The 18424-nt window shown below is 36.2% G+C and overlaps 2 protein-coding genes across 2 annotated transcripts in view; both read left to right on the top strand.

Annotated features, from left to right (window-relative positions):
• Positions 1–5773, top strand: part of atp6v1ba (ATPase, H+ transporting, lysosomal, V1 subunit B, member a) — a 28643-nt gene extending 22870 nt beyond the window's left edge. Inside the window, exons 10-14 of the mRNA XM_084392933.1 lie at positions 1570–1720; positions 2443–2525; positions 3320–3424; positions 3517–3646; positions 4785–5773. Of these exons, the coding sequence (XP_084249059.1) occupies positions 1570–1720; positions 2443–2525; positions 3320–3424; positions 3517–3646; positions 4785–4927 (612 nt within the window). The 3' untranslated portion in view covers positions 4928–5773. The remainder of the gene's footprint in view (positions 1–1569; positions 1721–2442; positions 2526–3319; positions 3425–3516; positions 3647–4784) is intronic.
• A 3599-nt stretch (positions 5774–9372) lies between these two features.
• The window catches only part of shtn1 (shootin 1), a 28878-nt gene continuing 19826 nt past the window's right edge, over positions 9373–18424 (top strand). Inside the window, exons 1-3 of the mRNA XM_084393218.1 lie at positions 9373–9469; positions 11134–11186; positions 11970–12030. Coding sequence (XP_084249344.1) covers positions 9412–9469; positions 11134–11186; positions 11970–12030 — 172 coding nt within the window. The 5' untranslated portion in view covers positions 9373–9411. The remainder of the gene's footprint in view (positions 9470–11133; positions 11187–11969; positions 12031–18424) is intronic.

Here is an 18424-nt window from a genome sequence, read left to right as displayed (position 1 = left end):
CTCTTGACATTTGGAACCGTATTGGAGCAATGGCCAGCGTTACGGTTAGTATCTTGTTTCCTGTGTGGCTTATGTTGAAGAGCCACTGTGTCCAATCGTAATGAATGGATTTCAGCACCATCTGCCAAAGTGTAAGAATCATGTTTTAAACAAAACTCGATGTAAAACCAAGACATTGGATTTGTTCTGAATAGCATATTGGCATACAACTATTATTGTTTCTGCTGTAAATTGTGTAAATACACTGTGCAAAGTATGCAAATTGTCTGTATGCATAAAATCTGTCAAGGACCCTACAGTACTACATTTGGCAAAATGTGTAGCATAAACTAGAGGAAGGTCAGCAAGTTGAGCACATTGCATTTCAAAACAGTATGCTCTAGAGCACACTATTTCGAAATGCAATGTGCTCAACTTGCTGACCTTTCACTTGCTGTGAGATGAATGAACCAGAAGTAATATCTGACCAATATTTCATAAATGTTTCTTGACTCATGATTGGGTCAGACTGGCGAGAGAGAATGTTTTTACAAGAGAAAAAAAAGGAGAAAAAAACGTTAAATCACGAGTGAAGACGGGGATGTTTTTAATAAAAAAAAATCAAGGTTGATGTTGCTTTTGATTTGTTTGTCACACTGGAAGGGTAAGGGAAATGGAGTGTGTTGCTTTAGGAATACTGTATTCCATACATTGTGCTCTGAATGTATACGGTACAGTTTGGTAAATCTATTTGGTCACTTTATGAGTACAAAAAATATACATATTATGTAGTAGTAGTAAGGTAGTATGCCATTCCGAATATACCAGTGGGGCATTATATAAACAGAAGATTTGTACAAAATAACATTTGTGTATACTTCATTCCACTCTGTTCCTCATCCTCCTGAAGATACTTTTTTTTTTTTTTTTTTTTTTTTTGGCAGCATCTTCTTTCTATCCCCCTCATGCCAGTGATTAGCGTTTTTCTACCACAAACATGTTTTGATGTCTAAACGTGTCAAAATGCATAATGCTCATTCTTAATAGTTATGCGTGCATGTGAAAGGACCATTCTCTCTTGCCTTTGTGCCTCTGTAACCTTGGGATACATTCAGTCCTATCAAAGCTGCCTGCTTTGGCTTCTGCGGTTGGCTGCCACTTCCAAAGATCTACGGGAGCATTAACATTTAACTCCCTCTGCCATTCAGCCTGGTAAAGGTGAGGCTCAGAACAGTGTCTACACTCGTTTTAACCTTGGGAGAAGATCTGAGTGTATTTTCTGCTTATAAAAGTGCCTGTGTGTAGATGCATCAAGTAGAAAACAGATTAACCTCATTTGACTGACTTGAAATGGCTGTCATTGATCTCTTGTTGTGGAATAGATGCTACTTTAAAAAAATAAAAATGCCCCGTTGTTATAAAATGCCTCTATGGAACTTCACAATAGACAATGGGAACTTTTACACACACACACACACACACACACACACACACACACACACACACACACACACACACACACACACACACAGAACCTCTCTTGTCATGATGTTAAACACCAATTTTATCCTGATGTGTTGCGGGTTGTAGGTGTCTGCTGCTCGTGAAGAGGTGCCGGGTCGTCGTGGTTTCCCAGGTTACATGTACACTGATCTTGCTACAATCTATGAGCGTGCTGGAAGAGTGGAGGGCAGAAATGGATCAATCACCCAGATCCCCATTCTAACCATGCCTAATGATGGTACAAGCACATACACATTTCTAAATATTTAGCTTTCCAAATTAGACCATAGATCTATTTTATATAACATTATTAATATACTAATGTACTATAATATACTATAAACTTCAGTGTGAATCTCATCCTATATTTGAGCTATGAAACTGTGCAATTTGTTTAGAAGTGTGCTATTACTTTTCTATGAAATCAAACTTAGAATTTCAGCCTGATGGAAAAAATATGTATGTATGTACGTATGTTGGTATGTAGATATACACAGACATGCGCACACACACATACATATGTATATGTAATAATATACAACATGTTATAATATACAACGTTATGTAAACAAACTTTTATGTTAATGCAATGAATCGATTTGACAGCACTAATATTTAATTATTTAGTTATTTTAGGTCTTTATTTTGTATTCTGGCCGGACACAGCAACTGCGCCCAGTAACTAGCACTCTTGATGGCTTTGGTTACTATAGAAACATCCTTGTGAAGGACCCCTGTGTGTTTCTGAATGGGTGTTCCCCATTACAGCAGCACCAGGAAACCCCCATCTCGTTTCGCTTTCTTTGCCCTTTTATTTCGGGCATCACAATATTAATACACCACTTAATATCTTCAGATGCTGCAAATGAAATGAACAACTAATAAATCTCATAATTTATGGCTAGAATGAGCAAATGACTAAATAACAAAAATGTCTCATTTTCTCCCCGTTTCACACAGATATCACCCATCCTATCCCTGATTTGACTGGATACATCACAGAGGGACAGGTGTATGTAGACAGACAACTGCATAACAGACAGGTGAGAAGTTTTGCCAGTCATAACAAACAGCTGAAAAGCTTTGCGATTAGGAAATAAGATGAAAGGGGTACATAAATCCACTTCAGAATCTGCAAAAGTACAGAAGGACCCATTAATGTTTCATGCACATTCATTTATTGGAACTAATATTTAATACTTCACCTTTTAGATCTTCTTTTGTGAAGTTGCAATACAGTTTGAAACTGTATTCAAAACTTTTTATTGTTCTTTAGTTAAAGCTGCAGTCTGTAACTTTTTTTTGTTCAAAATGTACAATTTATATAATAAGCAAGTACATCATGAATCCATTTTCCAAACCTTGTTTTTGTCTTATCCTGAATCTCTATGGTACACATATAATAAGTGTTTATATTCAGACTATTTTAGACTGGTTCGGGTCGTACCACTGCGGAGTAGCCAAGTACACTGCGTGATAGACATAAACAGAGAGAAGTACCTCCGGCTACAATGTTCTTCCGCAAGACGCGTGCAGTTCTGTTAATTAAAGCGCCAAAGGTTACGGGCTGCAGCTTTTTTTTTTTTTTTTACTTGGTATTTCAATTATTTATTTCTGCTTATATGTATTTATTTAGATATTTTAGTCAGTTGGTTAGTTGGTTAGTTAGTTGGTTGATTTATTTTCAATGTTTCCAAAGAAGGACTATTAATATCCAAACTATACATTCTATGTACATTCATTTCACACATTCTTGCACACTTGATTCCCAGATGAATATGAACGTATAATTCTTCAAAACTGTACTCTTTGGTGTTCTTTTTTTCCCCACTTAAAGATCTATCCTCCCATCAATGTCCTGCCATCTCTCTCTCGATTGATGAAATCCGCTATCGGAGAGGGCATGACCCGCAAAGATCACGCTGATGTCTCTAACCAGCTGGTAAAGAAGTTGAATGTTCAACAGAATTCCATTTAATGTGATTTTGTTGTCTTCAGGCTAATTCTCGCTCTGTTTCTATGTCAATCCCATAGTATGCATGTTATGCCATTGGTAAAGATGTTCAGGCCATGAAGGCTGTGGTGGGTGAGGAAGCTCTGACCTCAGATGACCTGCTGTACCTGGAGTTCTTGCAGAAGTTCGAAAAGAATTTCATTGCTCAAGGTACAAACCACATTCACTCTAGATGTCTGAAATACGCAGGAATGTTTAAAATCCCAGTTTAACCAGTTTTTTTTTCATGTGTGCACTAGAAAGGAAACTTTGGGAAGACCCATTTATTTCAGTCTATCTCTGATAATTAGAAAAAAAAGAGTTTTTTTTTTTTTTTTTTTTAAGCAGAGTTCACCACACTAGAGCAGTTTTATAGACTCTTTTTTTCTTCAAATTTCAAGGTTCTGCAGATTTCCGAGTGTACACTATTATGCCATTTTGCATTCTTCATTGGAAACCACTAGACAGTATTTCAGCCACTGCTCTTGCTCTGATGCAAAGCACTTTTACCTCAGTGAATGTCCTTCTCAATGCTGCTGCTCTATAGTGTGGCACATGGTGCAATGTCCTCTGTCTCCATCAAATCCTCCAATTAAAAAGAAGTATGCACATCTTTCATACTGATCGCAGCCCTATTTTTGGGATGAAATCTCTCGACTTCTTTTGTGTCTGTCACACAATCACTGCGTCATTGGTAGAAAAGGACATTGTCTAAGTTCTTCAGACACAGAGACACATCTCAGTTATTGCTTCTATTTACAGAGAACCAAACGTGAATTTACTCCTTTACCCATCGGTTTTGTAGAACAATATAAATAAATAAATACATTTTCTGTTTAACTGCAATTCACCATTAAAGTGTCAGTCAGTGGTTTTGATAGGATGTTTCTTTCAAACACTGTGAAGCCAAATAGAAGGCTATAAAGTCGAAAGGTAAATAAGGTAAAGAATAAGGTATTTCTTTAAGACATTCCTTTGCATTTGCTTTTTTCTTTTTCTTTTTTCTTTGCTTCAAAGCTTAAACATTGAAGCTTCTGATTGTAATTCCTACATTTTATCATTTTTATATATCTATTCTATGTAGAGTACCACTCAAACGTTTGGGCAGGTTTTTTTTTTAAGTAACTGTTCCTATGATGCAAAGCTGAATTTTTTAGTAGCCATTACTCCAGTCTTCAGTGTCACATGATCCTTCTGAAATCATTCTAATATGCTAATATCATATAATATAATATGATGCATTATGGAAGCTTGTGTGTTATGTCATGTGACTTGGATGAGGTTATGAGATATGTGTCCATTTCTCTAGGTCCGTATGACAACAGAACTGTATTCGAGACGCTGGATATTGGTTGGCAGTTGCTCCGAATCTTCCCCAAAGAAATGCTGAAGAGAATTCCTCAGAGCACACTGGCCGAGTTCTACCCGAGAGAGTCCGCCGCCCGCCACTGATCCTCCTAAGACTACTACACCTTCTGGAGGTCTGGGCTAAAGGTCACCATGACCCGTCTCCCACAAAAAATCTCATCCCTTGTGTCCACCTTTAGCCTGAGAAGTGATATTTAGGATTACAGGGCATAACTCTGGGATAATACACATTTATCATGCATAAAATAGTTGTCATCTCATGTGTTATGACCCCAAGAGATTATTCCAGTGTCCCCCATTGTTGTGTTATACATGTTTGTGTGTACTGTATCATGTGGATAGGATGTGTAATTGTGCTGGAGATGCATACTGTCCTGTAGTTCATTTCTTTTCTTTTTGTTCAAGTTATTTCACTGTCTGCAGCCTAAAGAGAATATTAAAAACATTTGCGCTCAAAGGGAAATATTCAGGGCTCACTCGCACATTTGTGTGCTCGCTCACATCCTCCATTCGTCACTATAACAAGCGTAAAAATAATGTTTCCAAACATTCCAATGTAAGTAATGAGAATATTTGATTTACAAATTCATTTATGCCCTTTTTCCCTTGGAAATATTTGCTTTTATTTATATTAATATCCAAAAAAACAAATTTAAATGAATACTTGCACACCAAACTTAGTTTCTGTTATGCTGATAGACAGGTAATTATAGGTGTTGAATGATCATATAGTGTGCGCTTGTGCACTGACAGCTGTTAGAGGAGGATGGAGGATGTTTACAGCATCTGTGCTTTGAAATATGTTCTGCAGTGTAAGACTGATTAAACATTCCCCTCTTACTCTGTTTGTGTAAATGTGTTTTACCTGTTTTGTTTGCTGTTTAAACCTGTCAAACCTCTCAGATGAATTAAATTATATTATTATTGTGATTGGCTGACTGCTTCATTTATTTTTATTTTTTGTCATAATAACAGTAACGGTAATTTGTGTGTGGCGAGCCTGTCTACCAAGATAAGTTTTCACATCAATATATAGTACTTTCAGTCACTTCAGGCAATTCTTTGCCCCAGGGATTGATTTTACTAAAAGTATTATTTTTTTTTAGTTTGTTTTTTTAAGCAAATCTTTGGTTCACTTAGGTGTGGTGGTCTCATTTTCACCTTTATTAGAGGGCCCCTTATAAAATTGTTGTGTGTTAAATGTTAGTGTTCTCGTTTGGGAAGTGAAGAGCATGCTTGAGATTAAATATAAGACCTGATGGGTGGAGAAGACAAAGAAAAATCAAAGTACATAATACATTTTTAACTTTGTTTTTTAATGTGTGTCCTATGGCAAGCCGTTTTAACATTTAATCCTTAAATCCTACTATTATCTATTTTCATGCTACTAGTAGCCTACTTATTTTTTAGATACCAGTATCTATTCCATTAAGTACTAGTGCTTATTCTTTAGGTACTAGTACCTTTTTAAAAGATACTAGTAGTTATTCATTAGATACTAGTTCTTATTTTTTTAGAGACTGGTACTCATTCGTTAGATACTAGTACCTATTAAATAGACACTAGTACTTATGAATTAGATTCTAGTGCCTATTAAATTGGTACTAGTACTTATTTATTAGATACTAGTACTTATTTATTAGTTACTAGTCCTTATTATTAGATACTAGTACTTATTCATTAGATAATAGTACCTATTAAATAGATACTAGTTCTTATTAATTAGATACTAATCCTTATTTCGATAGTGACTAGTAACTATTCTTTTGTTAGTAACACATTTTACATTTTTGCCATTGACTTCAATGGGATCTGTCATTCAGATATCAACTATTCAGTTCTGACTATAATAATTCGTTACATTTATATAGCGCTTTTCTAGGCACTCAAAGCGCTTTACAAGGAAGGGGGAATCTCCTCAACCACCACCAATGTGCAGCATCCACCTGGATGATGCGACGGCAGCCATATTGCGCCAGAACGCCCACCACACACCAGCTTACTGGTGGAGAGGAGACAGTGATGAAGCCAATCAGTATATGGGGATGATTAGGAGGCCATGATGGACAGAGGCCAAGGGGCAAATTTGGCCAGGATGCCGGGGTTACACCCCTACTCTTTTTCGAAGGACATCCTGGGATTTTTAATGACCACAGAGAGTCAGGACCTCGGTTTAACGTCTCATCCGAAGGACGGAGTATGTATGTATTCCAATTGTGACTATTCATTAGTTACTAGTACTTATTAGGGGTTCAAGCACGAAGTGCTGAAACCCTATTGTAATTGTACTGATTTTTATTATTATTATTATTATTATTATTATTTTCCCCTAAAACGCATCCTGCAGCCCAAACCGTAAGAGCTGGAACCTTGAAACTTGGCCAAATGGTAGTCCTCAATTTGGGGAGAACCTATCAAAGTATGACCCAGATTGGCCCATAGGTGGCGCTATAATGACCACATTTACTAAATTGCTCATAACTCCTAGACAGTTTGTCCTAGAATCTCAATTTTAGCATCACTGTGATCCCTGGCCCTCAGAACTTCACAAAAATTGGTGAACATATGTGAAATAACATCATTAACAAGCATGCCAAATTTTATGGAGATCGGACCAAAGGTGGCGCTATAACTGTTAAAAAGCTTTAAAACCATATATTTCCTATGGTAAATGGTCTTTTTCATCTATTATGTCAGTAGTTACATGCTTGCTAAATAAATCTTAATAACTTTTGATGCTTTTATGCTTAAAGGCCTTAATTGCTTGAACCCCGATAAATGCTGCTTGCAGCTTTAATTATTTATTATTATTATTATTATTATTAAAAAACAGTTGTGACTAGTAAGATAAGAAATGTTACTGTTACAATTAAAAAAGATACTAGTGTCTAATAAATAAGTACTAGTACCTAATGAATAACGATCTATTAAATAGGTAGTATCGAATTAAAAGTAATTGTATACAATAAATAAGTACTAGCATCTAATGAATACTTATTAGTAATATTTAAAAAGATACTAGTCAATATTGTTATAATTACTAGTCATAAATTATTAGATGATATCAAAACAGAATAGCTACTATTAATTTGCAGATATCTTCAACCTCACAAGGAACTAGTAAGAAAATATTAAGAGATATCTTCTTTTAACAGATCATTACATAAACATGAGTACACTCTCAACCATCCAATCAGAGTTCATATGGTAATGCAGGCTAAACTAAGGCTATAGAAGATTTATTTTTCGTAAGTAACTGGCTTTGTTGGTTTATAGCTAATTGGTTAGCATGAACAAAAGGAAAGATATATGTTTAATATGACATTTATTGTTTAGAATGTACAGTAGTTTATAATAAATAATAACTTAACTGCCAATAATAAGATTCAAACAACTCCAAGTAAGTAGATCCAAAAACTGGTTCATATACCCACCACAATACCAACAACCACAATACCCAGAGATTGGGATTTTTTGGTGAGCATTCATAATTCCTTACAATCAAAAATTCGGAATAATAATCTACATCTGAGAATGAGAGTCATGTCAAAATAAGAGTATATATGCACTATATTACATATGCCATTTTTTTTTTAAACTCTAATACCATTAAAAAGGTAGGCTATTATTATAGCCTATTGTTATTATAAAAACGGCCTTCTGCAATTCAGTCCGTTTCCTGTGTCATCTCTCTTTGATATGTTGTTGGTTCATTAATATTCAACATACTATTTGCATACTGATTATTTAAATAGTACTAGTATCTATTAAGGTAAGGATATCTTTGATCTAAAATGTTACTAGTAGTAACTAAAAAATAAGCACTGGTTCTATTTTTTCTTAACAAGTTAGGTATAATTAAATAGGCTACTAGTATCTAATAAATAAGACCTAGTATCTAATGAATAAGTACCTTTAAAAAGGTATACTAGTACCTATAAGCACTAGTATCTAACGAATAAGTAGGCTACTAATGGACTAGTAGGCCTATAGTAGGCTAGCATGAAAATAGATACTAGGTTTTAAGGATTAAATGTCAATACGGCTTGCCATAGGTAGGTTACTGTATGTGATTTTCCAATTTAGAAATAAATTTGTTTATTAGCATATATTAAATGGCTGTCATTTTTATACCGCCATAAATGTTATACGTCATTTCCGCCACATTGTGTAATTAATTTGAGATTTGGGAAATAGTTTTCTATGAATTTTTACAAAATTATCCTGTTATACATTTATATAACCACTGTGGATTATTTAACTAACGTTATAGTAAATTAACTTGTGAGAGTTAGAAACTTTAGTTGACCGGCCGTAGTTGAAGAAACACTAGTAAAATCGTAAAGAGTGTAATTTTTTATTCATTATTTTAATGGCATTTTGCTGATACCATATTAATGTTTTTTTTTTTACTGGAATATGCCTAATTATAGCATTCGAGTGAAAACTATCGCTAACATGTTGAATATTTACGCGCGAGTGACAGTAGGCGTGTCCAGGTATCATTTCCTGTGTCGCTCGGGTTGTGTTTAATCGGACTTTTGAATCAGTAACCTCAGGTACTCTCAATGGCGTCAGCGGGACAGCAAAAAGAAGTGAAAATGATTTCAGAACGGTCCAACCAAGGTAAGGGTAATGGTGTCAAATGCCTAAATAGTGCAGGTATCTCATAGGAACTGGGTTGCTTGCTGTAACTCTCTGTAACAGTCTACACACACAGGTATTATAATAGTAGGCCTAAGTTACATGAAGTCGATTTGTTTCTTGTTAAAGCAGTCATTTCGGTATCAACTTGATTGTTATCCTTATTCCCAGAAAGAAAAATCCACAATAGCTATGTAGAATTCTGGAAAACAATCTGACATAATTTTACCAACCAACAAATTCTGAAGTGGAACACAAATTGTATAACATTCTCTGCCCGTGTAGTTTTAATCCCCTCTGCATGCAGAGGAAAACATTGTAAAGCCTTTTAATTCTGTAAACTCTTGCTTTGAGAGGCTTGTTTGGACATGCACACACATTTTTGGTGAACATCCTGGCATTTCTTTTGTTTTTCATGTAAAGATATGTGTGCAGCAGTCTATCTTTTTTTGATAACCCATGCAATTCCATTTTTCCAATCTAGGTGAGCACATGTATTTTACTTATTGGATAGCCAGATAAAATAAATTGCATTCAATAAAAAAATAAAAAAAACGTATAAAACTTTATCAGTTTATCAATAAAACAAGATAGAAATTTTAGGGGAAATTGTGAATAAATACATATTTACTTCTACTTGTACGTTGTAATGTTGCTATATGTAGAAATCTGCCATATTATATCAAACAGTTTCAGTACTCATTCAGAATGGGGCTTTGGTTTCCCAGTGGACACAAATGTGACCATGGTCATATTTACATATATTTTGATCATGATTTATGACATATTTGATTTATATAGGCCCTTTGAATATTAATATGGTAGCTGTGTCTGTATTATGGCATGTTTTATGGAGCTTTGACGCAGACATCATCTCTGAAATCTGTAGTCATGTGACCACGTAAAACACTTTCATTTCAACTGTGTAAAATACATAAATTCTTTTTGAACCCACAAATGTTACTGTTAGGATTAAATGAGTAATGAGTAAATGTTCCTGACTGCTGTATAATTTCCCTCTAGAATTAGGTTAGTAAACAACTGAACTCTCTGAAAGACATCTTCAGACAAGATTTGCTTTATATCCTTTTGCTCAAAGCGCCCTGCAGACCTCTTAAATAGAGGCAGAGAACATTAGGATTAATCACATTTTTCTGCTATGCTCTGAAACTTTACAAAACTAAACTGAAGAGACTGTCTTTTCCATGATAGTCTGTCTCACTGTGACATTAATAACCCAGACACAGTGTGGTTTGTAAACCCTTTACAGATCATGGCTTCTGCTCTAAAATTAAACGCATATTCAGTAGAGATGATGCTGATTCATACTACAGGCGGCATGTAGACGGATATGAGTGGAACTGTCATTGTCTTGACCAGCAAATGTATTTCTCATCCATGGAGAGAATTTCCTCTATTTGTAATTATATACTTTTGCAACATTAAAAATACTTTTGTGTAAGTTAGTGTTAGTTTCCATGAGCAATCCTCATGCTGGAAATGAGTTGTGAGCTATTGCAGTAAAAGTTTCCTCTTGAGTTTGATCTCTCTCATGTAGGCCTTTTGAAATTGCATTAACTGACTGTGTAGTTCTTGGGAAGTTGTGACTTGTGAGATGTTTAACTGGCGCCCTTGTATTTCTGCAGTACTTCTCCAGTATGAAAGCCTCCAAAGAGAACACGAGAAAATCAAAAAGGAGGTAAGATGTTTGTTGTCATGCTGTCCTTTCTTTTATTCTTTGCACTTCTACAACATCTGTGTGTGGTCTTAAAGGGATAGTTCACCCAAAAATACATTTTGAAAATCTTTAAATTATCTTTAAATAGTTTTTAGTTTTAGAAGTAGTTTTAGTTTAAATATTTTTCAGCAGTTTCTGTTGAAAACTTTTGAACCTTCAATTCATCAAATCATCCTGCAAAAAATTACGGTTTCCACAAAAATATTAAACAGCACAGCTGTGATAATAATAAGAAATGTTTCTTGAGCATAAAATCAGCATATTAGACTGATTTCTGTAGGATCATGTGATACTGAAGACTGCTTAACATTCAGCTTTGCCATCACAGGAATAAATTACATTTCAAGGATGTATAAAAATAGAAAACCATCATTTTAAATTGTAATAATCTTTTATGGTATTTACTGTATTTTTGATCAAATAAGTGCAGCCGTGGCGAGTATAAGAGACTTCTTTCAAAAACATTAAAAAAAAAATTACAGACCCCAAAGGGATCGTTCACCCAAAAATGAAAATTCTCAGATTTTGTTACAAATATTTTCATTTGTGTTCTAAATGATAAATGATAACAGAATTTTCATTTTTGGGTGAACTGTTCCTTTAAGTTTAGTAAATGATGACAGAATTTAAATTTTTGGGTGATCTATACATTTAAAATGATATTTCGGAGGATTTGCTTTTAATAAAATAAATTCAGATGTATCACTGTAATATACTCTATATTTTTATTGAATTTTGTTTCAGTGTAAAAAAATGCAAGAGGAGAGAGATGAGGCCTTACGGAAGTTGAAAGAATTTGAACAAGGTTGGTTTTAAAGATCTTAGATTTATCTCATTATAACTTCATACAGTGACATCCTTCTGTGTAGTATATTAAAACATGTACAAAAGCCGCGTTTCCATCGAAATTACTCGGAATTTGTCCAAGGAACTTTTTTCCCAGGAACATTTTTTCCCTCCAGACCTGTTGCTAAAAGTACCGTGAAGATTAGGCAAATTAGTCCGGTGACGTAGGACTGCGCGCTACTTTACTGTTCCCGCTGGATTTCATTCTTTGAATTTAAGCTTAATAAAGCCTGAACCTCATCGTCTGTCCATCTGTCGTAATTTTTAAACTCCATTGTTGATTCGAATATCAAACAACTGTTACTGCACGCACCGCAACAGATTAAAAAAAAATGGTGGTTGAAATAAAATGCTGCGTGGAGTCAACCAATCAAAATGCGGCATAAACTCAACCAATCAGCATGTTCAGTACCCAAGTCCCACCCCCGAAAGTTCCTGAACTTTGAAAAAGTACTACCTCGCAAGCAGGGACTTTCGGAGGGGGAAATATTTACCCGGAACTTCATTTAGACACTGGTTCCTGCGGTGGAAACACACAGAGTACCACCCCAAAGTCCCTAGTTCCTGGGAAATGCTCCGATTTCTGTGGAAAATACTGGCTGTGCGCTTTGCTCTTTTGAACTTTGATCCCAGAATCTTCCAAGAACTATGACACTGTTCCATATAGACACACCTAGTTATTCAATAACCTTCATTTCCCTGTTTTCCAACAAGACACGTTTTAATGTTATTCGGACTGCTATAAATCTAAGCAATTGGAGTTGTTGTTTAACCCCTTAAGTGTCACCCACTCTTTTTTGCATAGACGTGAAAATGCTATGCTTCCAAACTTAAATGATTGTAATTCAAGAATGCTTTGGAATATAGATGTAAGATTGGTCTTGTTTTAAAGAAGACATTTGGCATATTTTTTTAGAAGTGAAATAAGAATATGAAACAGGAAAAAAAGTTATAGAAGTTTGAGTTTATGAAAATTTACAAAGTAAAAAATTAATTATTCATATTTTATATAAAATATATATTTTCAAAACATGTTGTACTCTAAAACTGCAAAAAAAATCAAAGCTAAAAATCTGAACAAGTTGTGTTCCAAATTTTAGGTTATCTCAAAAAATGAGCTTTCAGTACATAGACATATAAACAACATTAAAGGGATGGTTCGGAGTAATTTCAACCTAGGGTCCGTTGCACCATGACCTCGAGCTAAACCCCCCCCCCCCCCCCCCCCCCCCCCCCCCGAAGCCTTTTTTACCTTGGTCGAACATTATTAAAGTTAGAGCTTATTTAGAGAAATCAGCCGGATGGTTTAGTGCAGGCGCTAATGGATCCAAGGTTGTATCTTGTAAATTACCCCACTAATAATGCCCAGAATGGTACCAAACTTCTACAGTAGTACAAATAGGTTCTGTACTCATAAAACGAGGCATTGGAAAGTTTGTAAGTACATTAGGAGTTTATTTAAATAACACTTGCCTGACGGCTCATGCTACTGCTAACCCGGACGTCGACGTCACTTCAGTGATTTGGGAAAAAATTGGAGCGCACCGCTGGAAGATTATTATTACTTGTTACTTATTCTATGTAATTATAAATATGTTTATGTTTTGTGGTGTTTACACATGCAAGTTCTTATGTTCATTAAAACACTCTTTAAAGCTACACTGTGTAATTTTTAAGTTGATTCTTAGCAAAAAACACTTTGTTCTTTCAAAATGATATGTGCTCATTAATGTGTAATTACTTCTACCAACTAATCAAGTATTCTCGTAAGCGTAGAATCTGCCATTTAGAATACATACGAGCGAGTCGCTTGAATGGCGGCAACTATGTTGCGGCTCCATCTTGAAAATACATTAGCCAAAGAGGGACATACCTGGAAATTCAAGCTTCGCCTTTCGCATTTTTACACTCAGTGGCGCCGTGACGAATGCGAGGGGGAGATTACTCGCGACTGCCGGCAGATTTGAATTATACGGCCACCGTAGGAGTTAAAACGCCCTCGGAATGGGAGGGGCTTGAAAGTAATATTCAGTTGGTAGTCATAAACAATTTCACCGCTAGATGGGAGAAAATCCTACACGGTGTAGCTTTAAATAAATTGCATCACTTTTTTTGTGGTTTTCTCAGCAGTGTAGTAACATCATAACCTCCAAACATGCTCAAAATCTATTTTCTTCAAAATTTGAAAGGCTTCCTATCAAATAAGATCATGTACTTTTTTTTTTTTTTGTAGAGTTATAGACCATTACTTTTAAGTATGCCACTTGAAATCACATGAAATCATTAAAAATGCCTTCAAGGTGTAAGGGGTTAACAGTTAAAGTCAACAGAGAGCTTATATGTCACTTATATAAAGCTTGTAAGATGGAGATCGGTATCGGCCGATCATGATGACAAGAAAACGGTAGTCAGTATCAGCTGCAAAAATCCTAATCGGAGCTTCCCTAGTTGATATCAATCACACACACCCGAATGAGGGGAAAAGCGACAGGTTTCAGTCTCAAATGGGGTTTTCTGCGGTCCCTCCCTCGCCAAATCGCCGCACTTCACCTCTCTCGCACATCTATACAAATGTCACCTTCTTTTTCTTCGCTGGGGAAACATGAAATTCAAACATGTGAATTAAAAGGCGAAATTTTAAAAAGCACAGAAAATGGTCGCCGGTGTTGGAGAGGAGGGGAAAAAAATCCATTACATTCTCATTTTAATGCACAAAATAGGTCATTATTTGATAGAGAAGAGCGTGTGTTTTTGTGAATAATCTTGGCCTTTGCTCATGTTTCCTCCGCCATAACCGCGTATTGTGTATGACTTCCACTTAAATAGTGGCTGCAGCTTCTAGCAGAGCAGCTGCATATTAGGAGCTATTACGTGATTTCATAGCTCTCGGAAAATTGCTTCTATTCAGCGCAAAGCGACCGAGAGGGAGGCTGACTAGGTGGGGGTGGGGGGGGAGCAGTGAGCGAACGAGCGAGTGAGCAAGGAAAAAGCCCACAACACACAATCATGTCTTTTCAATTGGAGATGGCAAGGTTGATGACAACATGACCATTGTGTTCTAATGATAAGACCACAAAGGCATCTGCCCCCTCATCAAGCTCGGCGCTGTAGAAACAGCATCAGAGGCTCTAATTCACTTCTCCAACACGCAGGCCCGATAGCATTATACTCCGCGTCCTCGTGCACGCAATCACTGTCTGTCTCTGAGAGGACGCGTGCACGAGGAACGGCGCGAGAAGAAAGAGATTTGAAGATGTAACGTTGATGGGGAGGCTAAAACTTACAATTAAAGCTGCCAAGCCTGACGTGTGAAGTCTCCCCCTCCTGCTCCGCAACTGCCTCACACTTAGCCCGGTTTATGTGTAGCTGCTATTACAATTAACCTGTCACTTAGTGCTAGTACTACCAAAAGAGAGAGAGATGAAAGATGGGGTGGAGGGAAACCAACTGGCAGCTAAGTACTGTTTAATGAGTGACAGGGAAAGGCTTATAGCGGGAACTTGGATATCGCAGACACGGGCGTTCATCAAGTTTTAATTAGGTGTCATTGGGAGGCAGCCGCTGGCCGTGATGGTGCTAATTCCTGTTTTTGCCTCTCAACCACAATGTGTAATTAGTTAAGAGGCTGTGAGCTGGTCCGTGGCCAGTCTCTGGTGATTACGGACACAAATAAGGTAAGAGCTCCGGGCGTTAAGAGCGTCTGCCTCTTCCATCTCCCCATCTTCCGCCTCTTTGGAAGCTGATAGATTGCGGCTGCTCATCAGACTGACTGCGTTTTTGAATTTTGAAAGTTTCCTTTCAATCCGTCTTGTTTTTGGTCTCTTTTTGTGCGCGAGAGACTAATCTTGAGCATTTACAAATATCTTCGAAAGGAGAGAATCTTTAGAGACACCGTGGGCCTTTGAATGTTCTTGCATTTGCAGAGGAGACTCCAGAGATAACTCTGTTAATTATTAAGCTCTATAAAATCTATTAAGCTCGGCTAGACAGGCTTGCGTTGATCTCAGTCTCCCATTCCTATAGGATCTGAATGAAGGACAGGACTTAGCTGACTTGAACAGATCTACACAGCAGACAATAGCTGTATGAAGGCCAAGGAGCTTGGTGATTCAACAGAAAAGAGAGTCTGAAAAGATGTTGCTATACAAGATGGACATTTTTTCAGCATCAAGATATATTTGGGGTCGTGTTTTGAAAGAAGTGTCTTATGCTCACCAAATCTGCATTTATTTAATAAAAAATACAGTAAAATATTGCGAAATATTACAATGTTAAAAAACGTTTTTGTGGAAAGCATGATACCATTAAAAGATTTGTGGTAAGATTTAAAAAAAGATAAATTAATACTTTTATTCATCATGGATGTATTGAATTGAAAAAAAGTTACAGTGAAGACATTTATAATGTTACAAAAGATTTCTATTTAATAAATGTAATAAATGCAAATGAATGCTGTTCATATTCATCAAAGAATCCTGAAAAAAGTATCACCATTTCCACACATTTTTTTTGGCACAATTGTTTTCAATATTGATATTAATAAGAAATGTTTCTTGAGCAGCCAATCAGCATATTAGAATGATTTCTGAAGGATCATGTGACACTGAAGACTGGAGTAATGATGCTGAAAATGCATCTTTATCATCACTAGAAGAAATTACATTTTAAAATATATTAAAATAGAAAACATTTATTGTATATATTCTAATAATATTTTGTATTAAATAAATGCAGCCTTGGTGTGCATAAGAGTCTTTGGTAGCACTTTATTTTACAGTGTCCTTGTTACATATGTTACATGTACTTACCATAGTAACAGTAAATTATGCATAATTACATGCAACTAACCCTCAACCAAATCCTAATCCTACCCTAACCCTATAGTAAGTACATGTTGTTAATTAATATTACTCTGTACTTAAAGGAGTGGTTGATTATGATTTAACTTTTCTAACTTTAGTTAGTGTGTAATGTTGCTGTTTGAGCATAAACAACATCTGCAAAGTTACAACGCTCAAAGTTCAAAGCAAAGAATGATAAGGAGTAGGGACATCACTAACCCTAAAATTTACATAAACCCCGCCCCGGAAATGCGATTTATAGATAGACAGAATATGCTAATGAATGACTTGAAGATAGTTAACTCCACATCAGCTACATAAATTTATCAACTAACCATTCAGAAATGTCCTGTCGCATTCTACATGTTGTCACTTCTTCTTTAGTCTCTCCATCTTTGTCTGACACCGGTTTGAACATAAAAGGCTAAAAGTTTTTGAAATGTTCAGTGCGTGTCTGTGTGAGGTAATCAGAGCTACTTACACACAAGCTCTTGAAGCTCCGCCCTCTGTGCCGGGAGCAGCAGCTAATTTGCATTTAAAGGGACACATACAAACATGCCGCATTTTTGCTCAATGTCAAAAAGTGAAAATTTTAACATGCTATACAAAATATCTGTGGGGTATTTTGAGCTAAAACTTCACATACACACTCTAGAGACATCTGGGGCCGTATTCACAAAGCATTTTATCTTACCACTAGGAGTACTCCTAAATCGCACTAATAGATTTTAGCTAGGAGTTTTCTCTTAAAAGTTATTCACAACGCCTTTCAGACCTACTCTTAGTAAAAAAAAATGACCACTCCTAAACTAAGAGTGAGTCTTCGTTGCTATGGATGACGTCATTACTCATGCACGAGCTTGACTGAAGTGACCACCTTGATTGGCTGATGATTGTAACGCTGAAATTATTCCAAACACCTCCCCTACGATGATGAGTGACAGGTGACAGGTCTGAGAATGCGTGCGCTACACAAGTAGTGTGAAGGACGGAAGATGATGAATAACTGAATAAATAGCCTAAATGAATAAACAGTAGCCTAAGGCAAAACAAATAGCCTAGTAGCCTAATGAAACATATGGATTGTACAATATCTTTGCAACATTATTGAATTAATCTGTCACTATATGCCTCTGCCTACGTTTGCAAAGAGAAGAACATTTTAATTTGATTCACAATGAAACGTTACAATTAGTTTACATGCAATGAGTAGCCTAGTTTTGCTTGTTGTTGGTGGCGTTATTGCATTATGCCTACAATGCAAAATTGTTCCCTCGCGATTGGAAGCTCCTGTAGCCGTCGCGTACGCATTTCAAAACATCGCAACATGAAATGCCACAAAAAGCGGTTTGTGAATAGGTCTTAGTGAGTTAGGAGTCCTCTCGACTTCTTTTAAGCTGTCCCAGGCTTAGGTGCTACTTTTAGGGCTAAAATGCTTCGTGAATTACTCTTAGTCAAAAAAATTAGGAGTCCTAAAGTTACGAGAGACACGCCCATTATTTTTAGGAGTTG

This window comes from Rutilus rutilus, assembly GCF_951802725.1.
Source record: "Rutilus rutilus genome assembly, chromosome: 21".
NCBI classification, from domain to species: domain Eukaryota; kingdom Metazoa; phylum Chordata; class Actinopteri; order Cypriniformes; family Leuciscidae; genus Rutilus; species Rutilus rutilus.
Note: the sequence above shows the minus strand (reverse complement) of the source record. Positions and strands in the feature narration are given on the sequence as shown.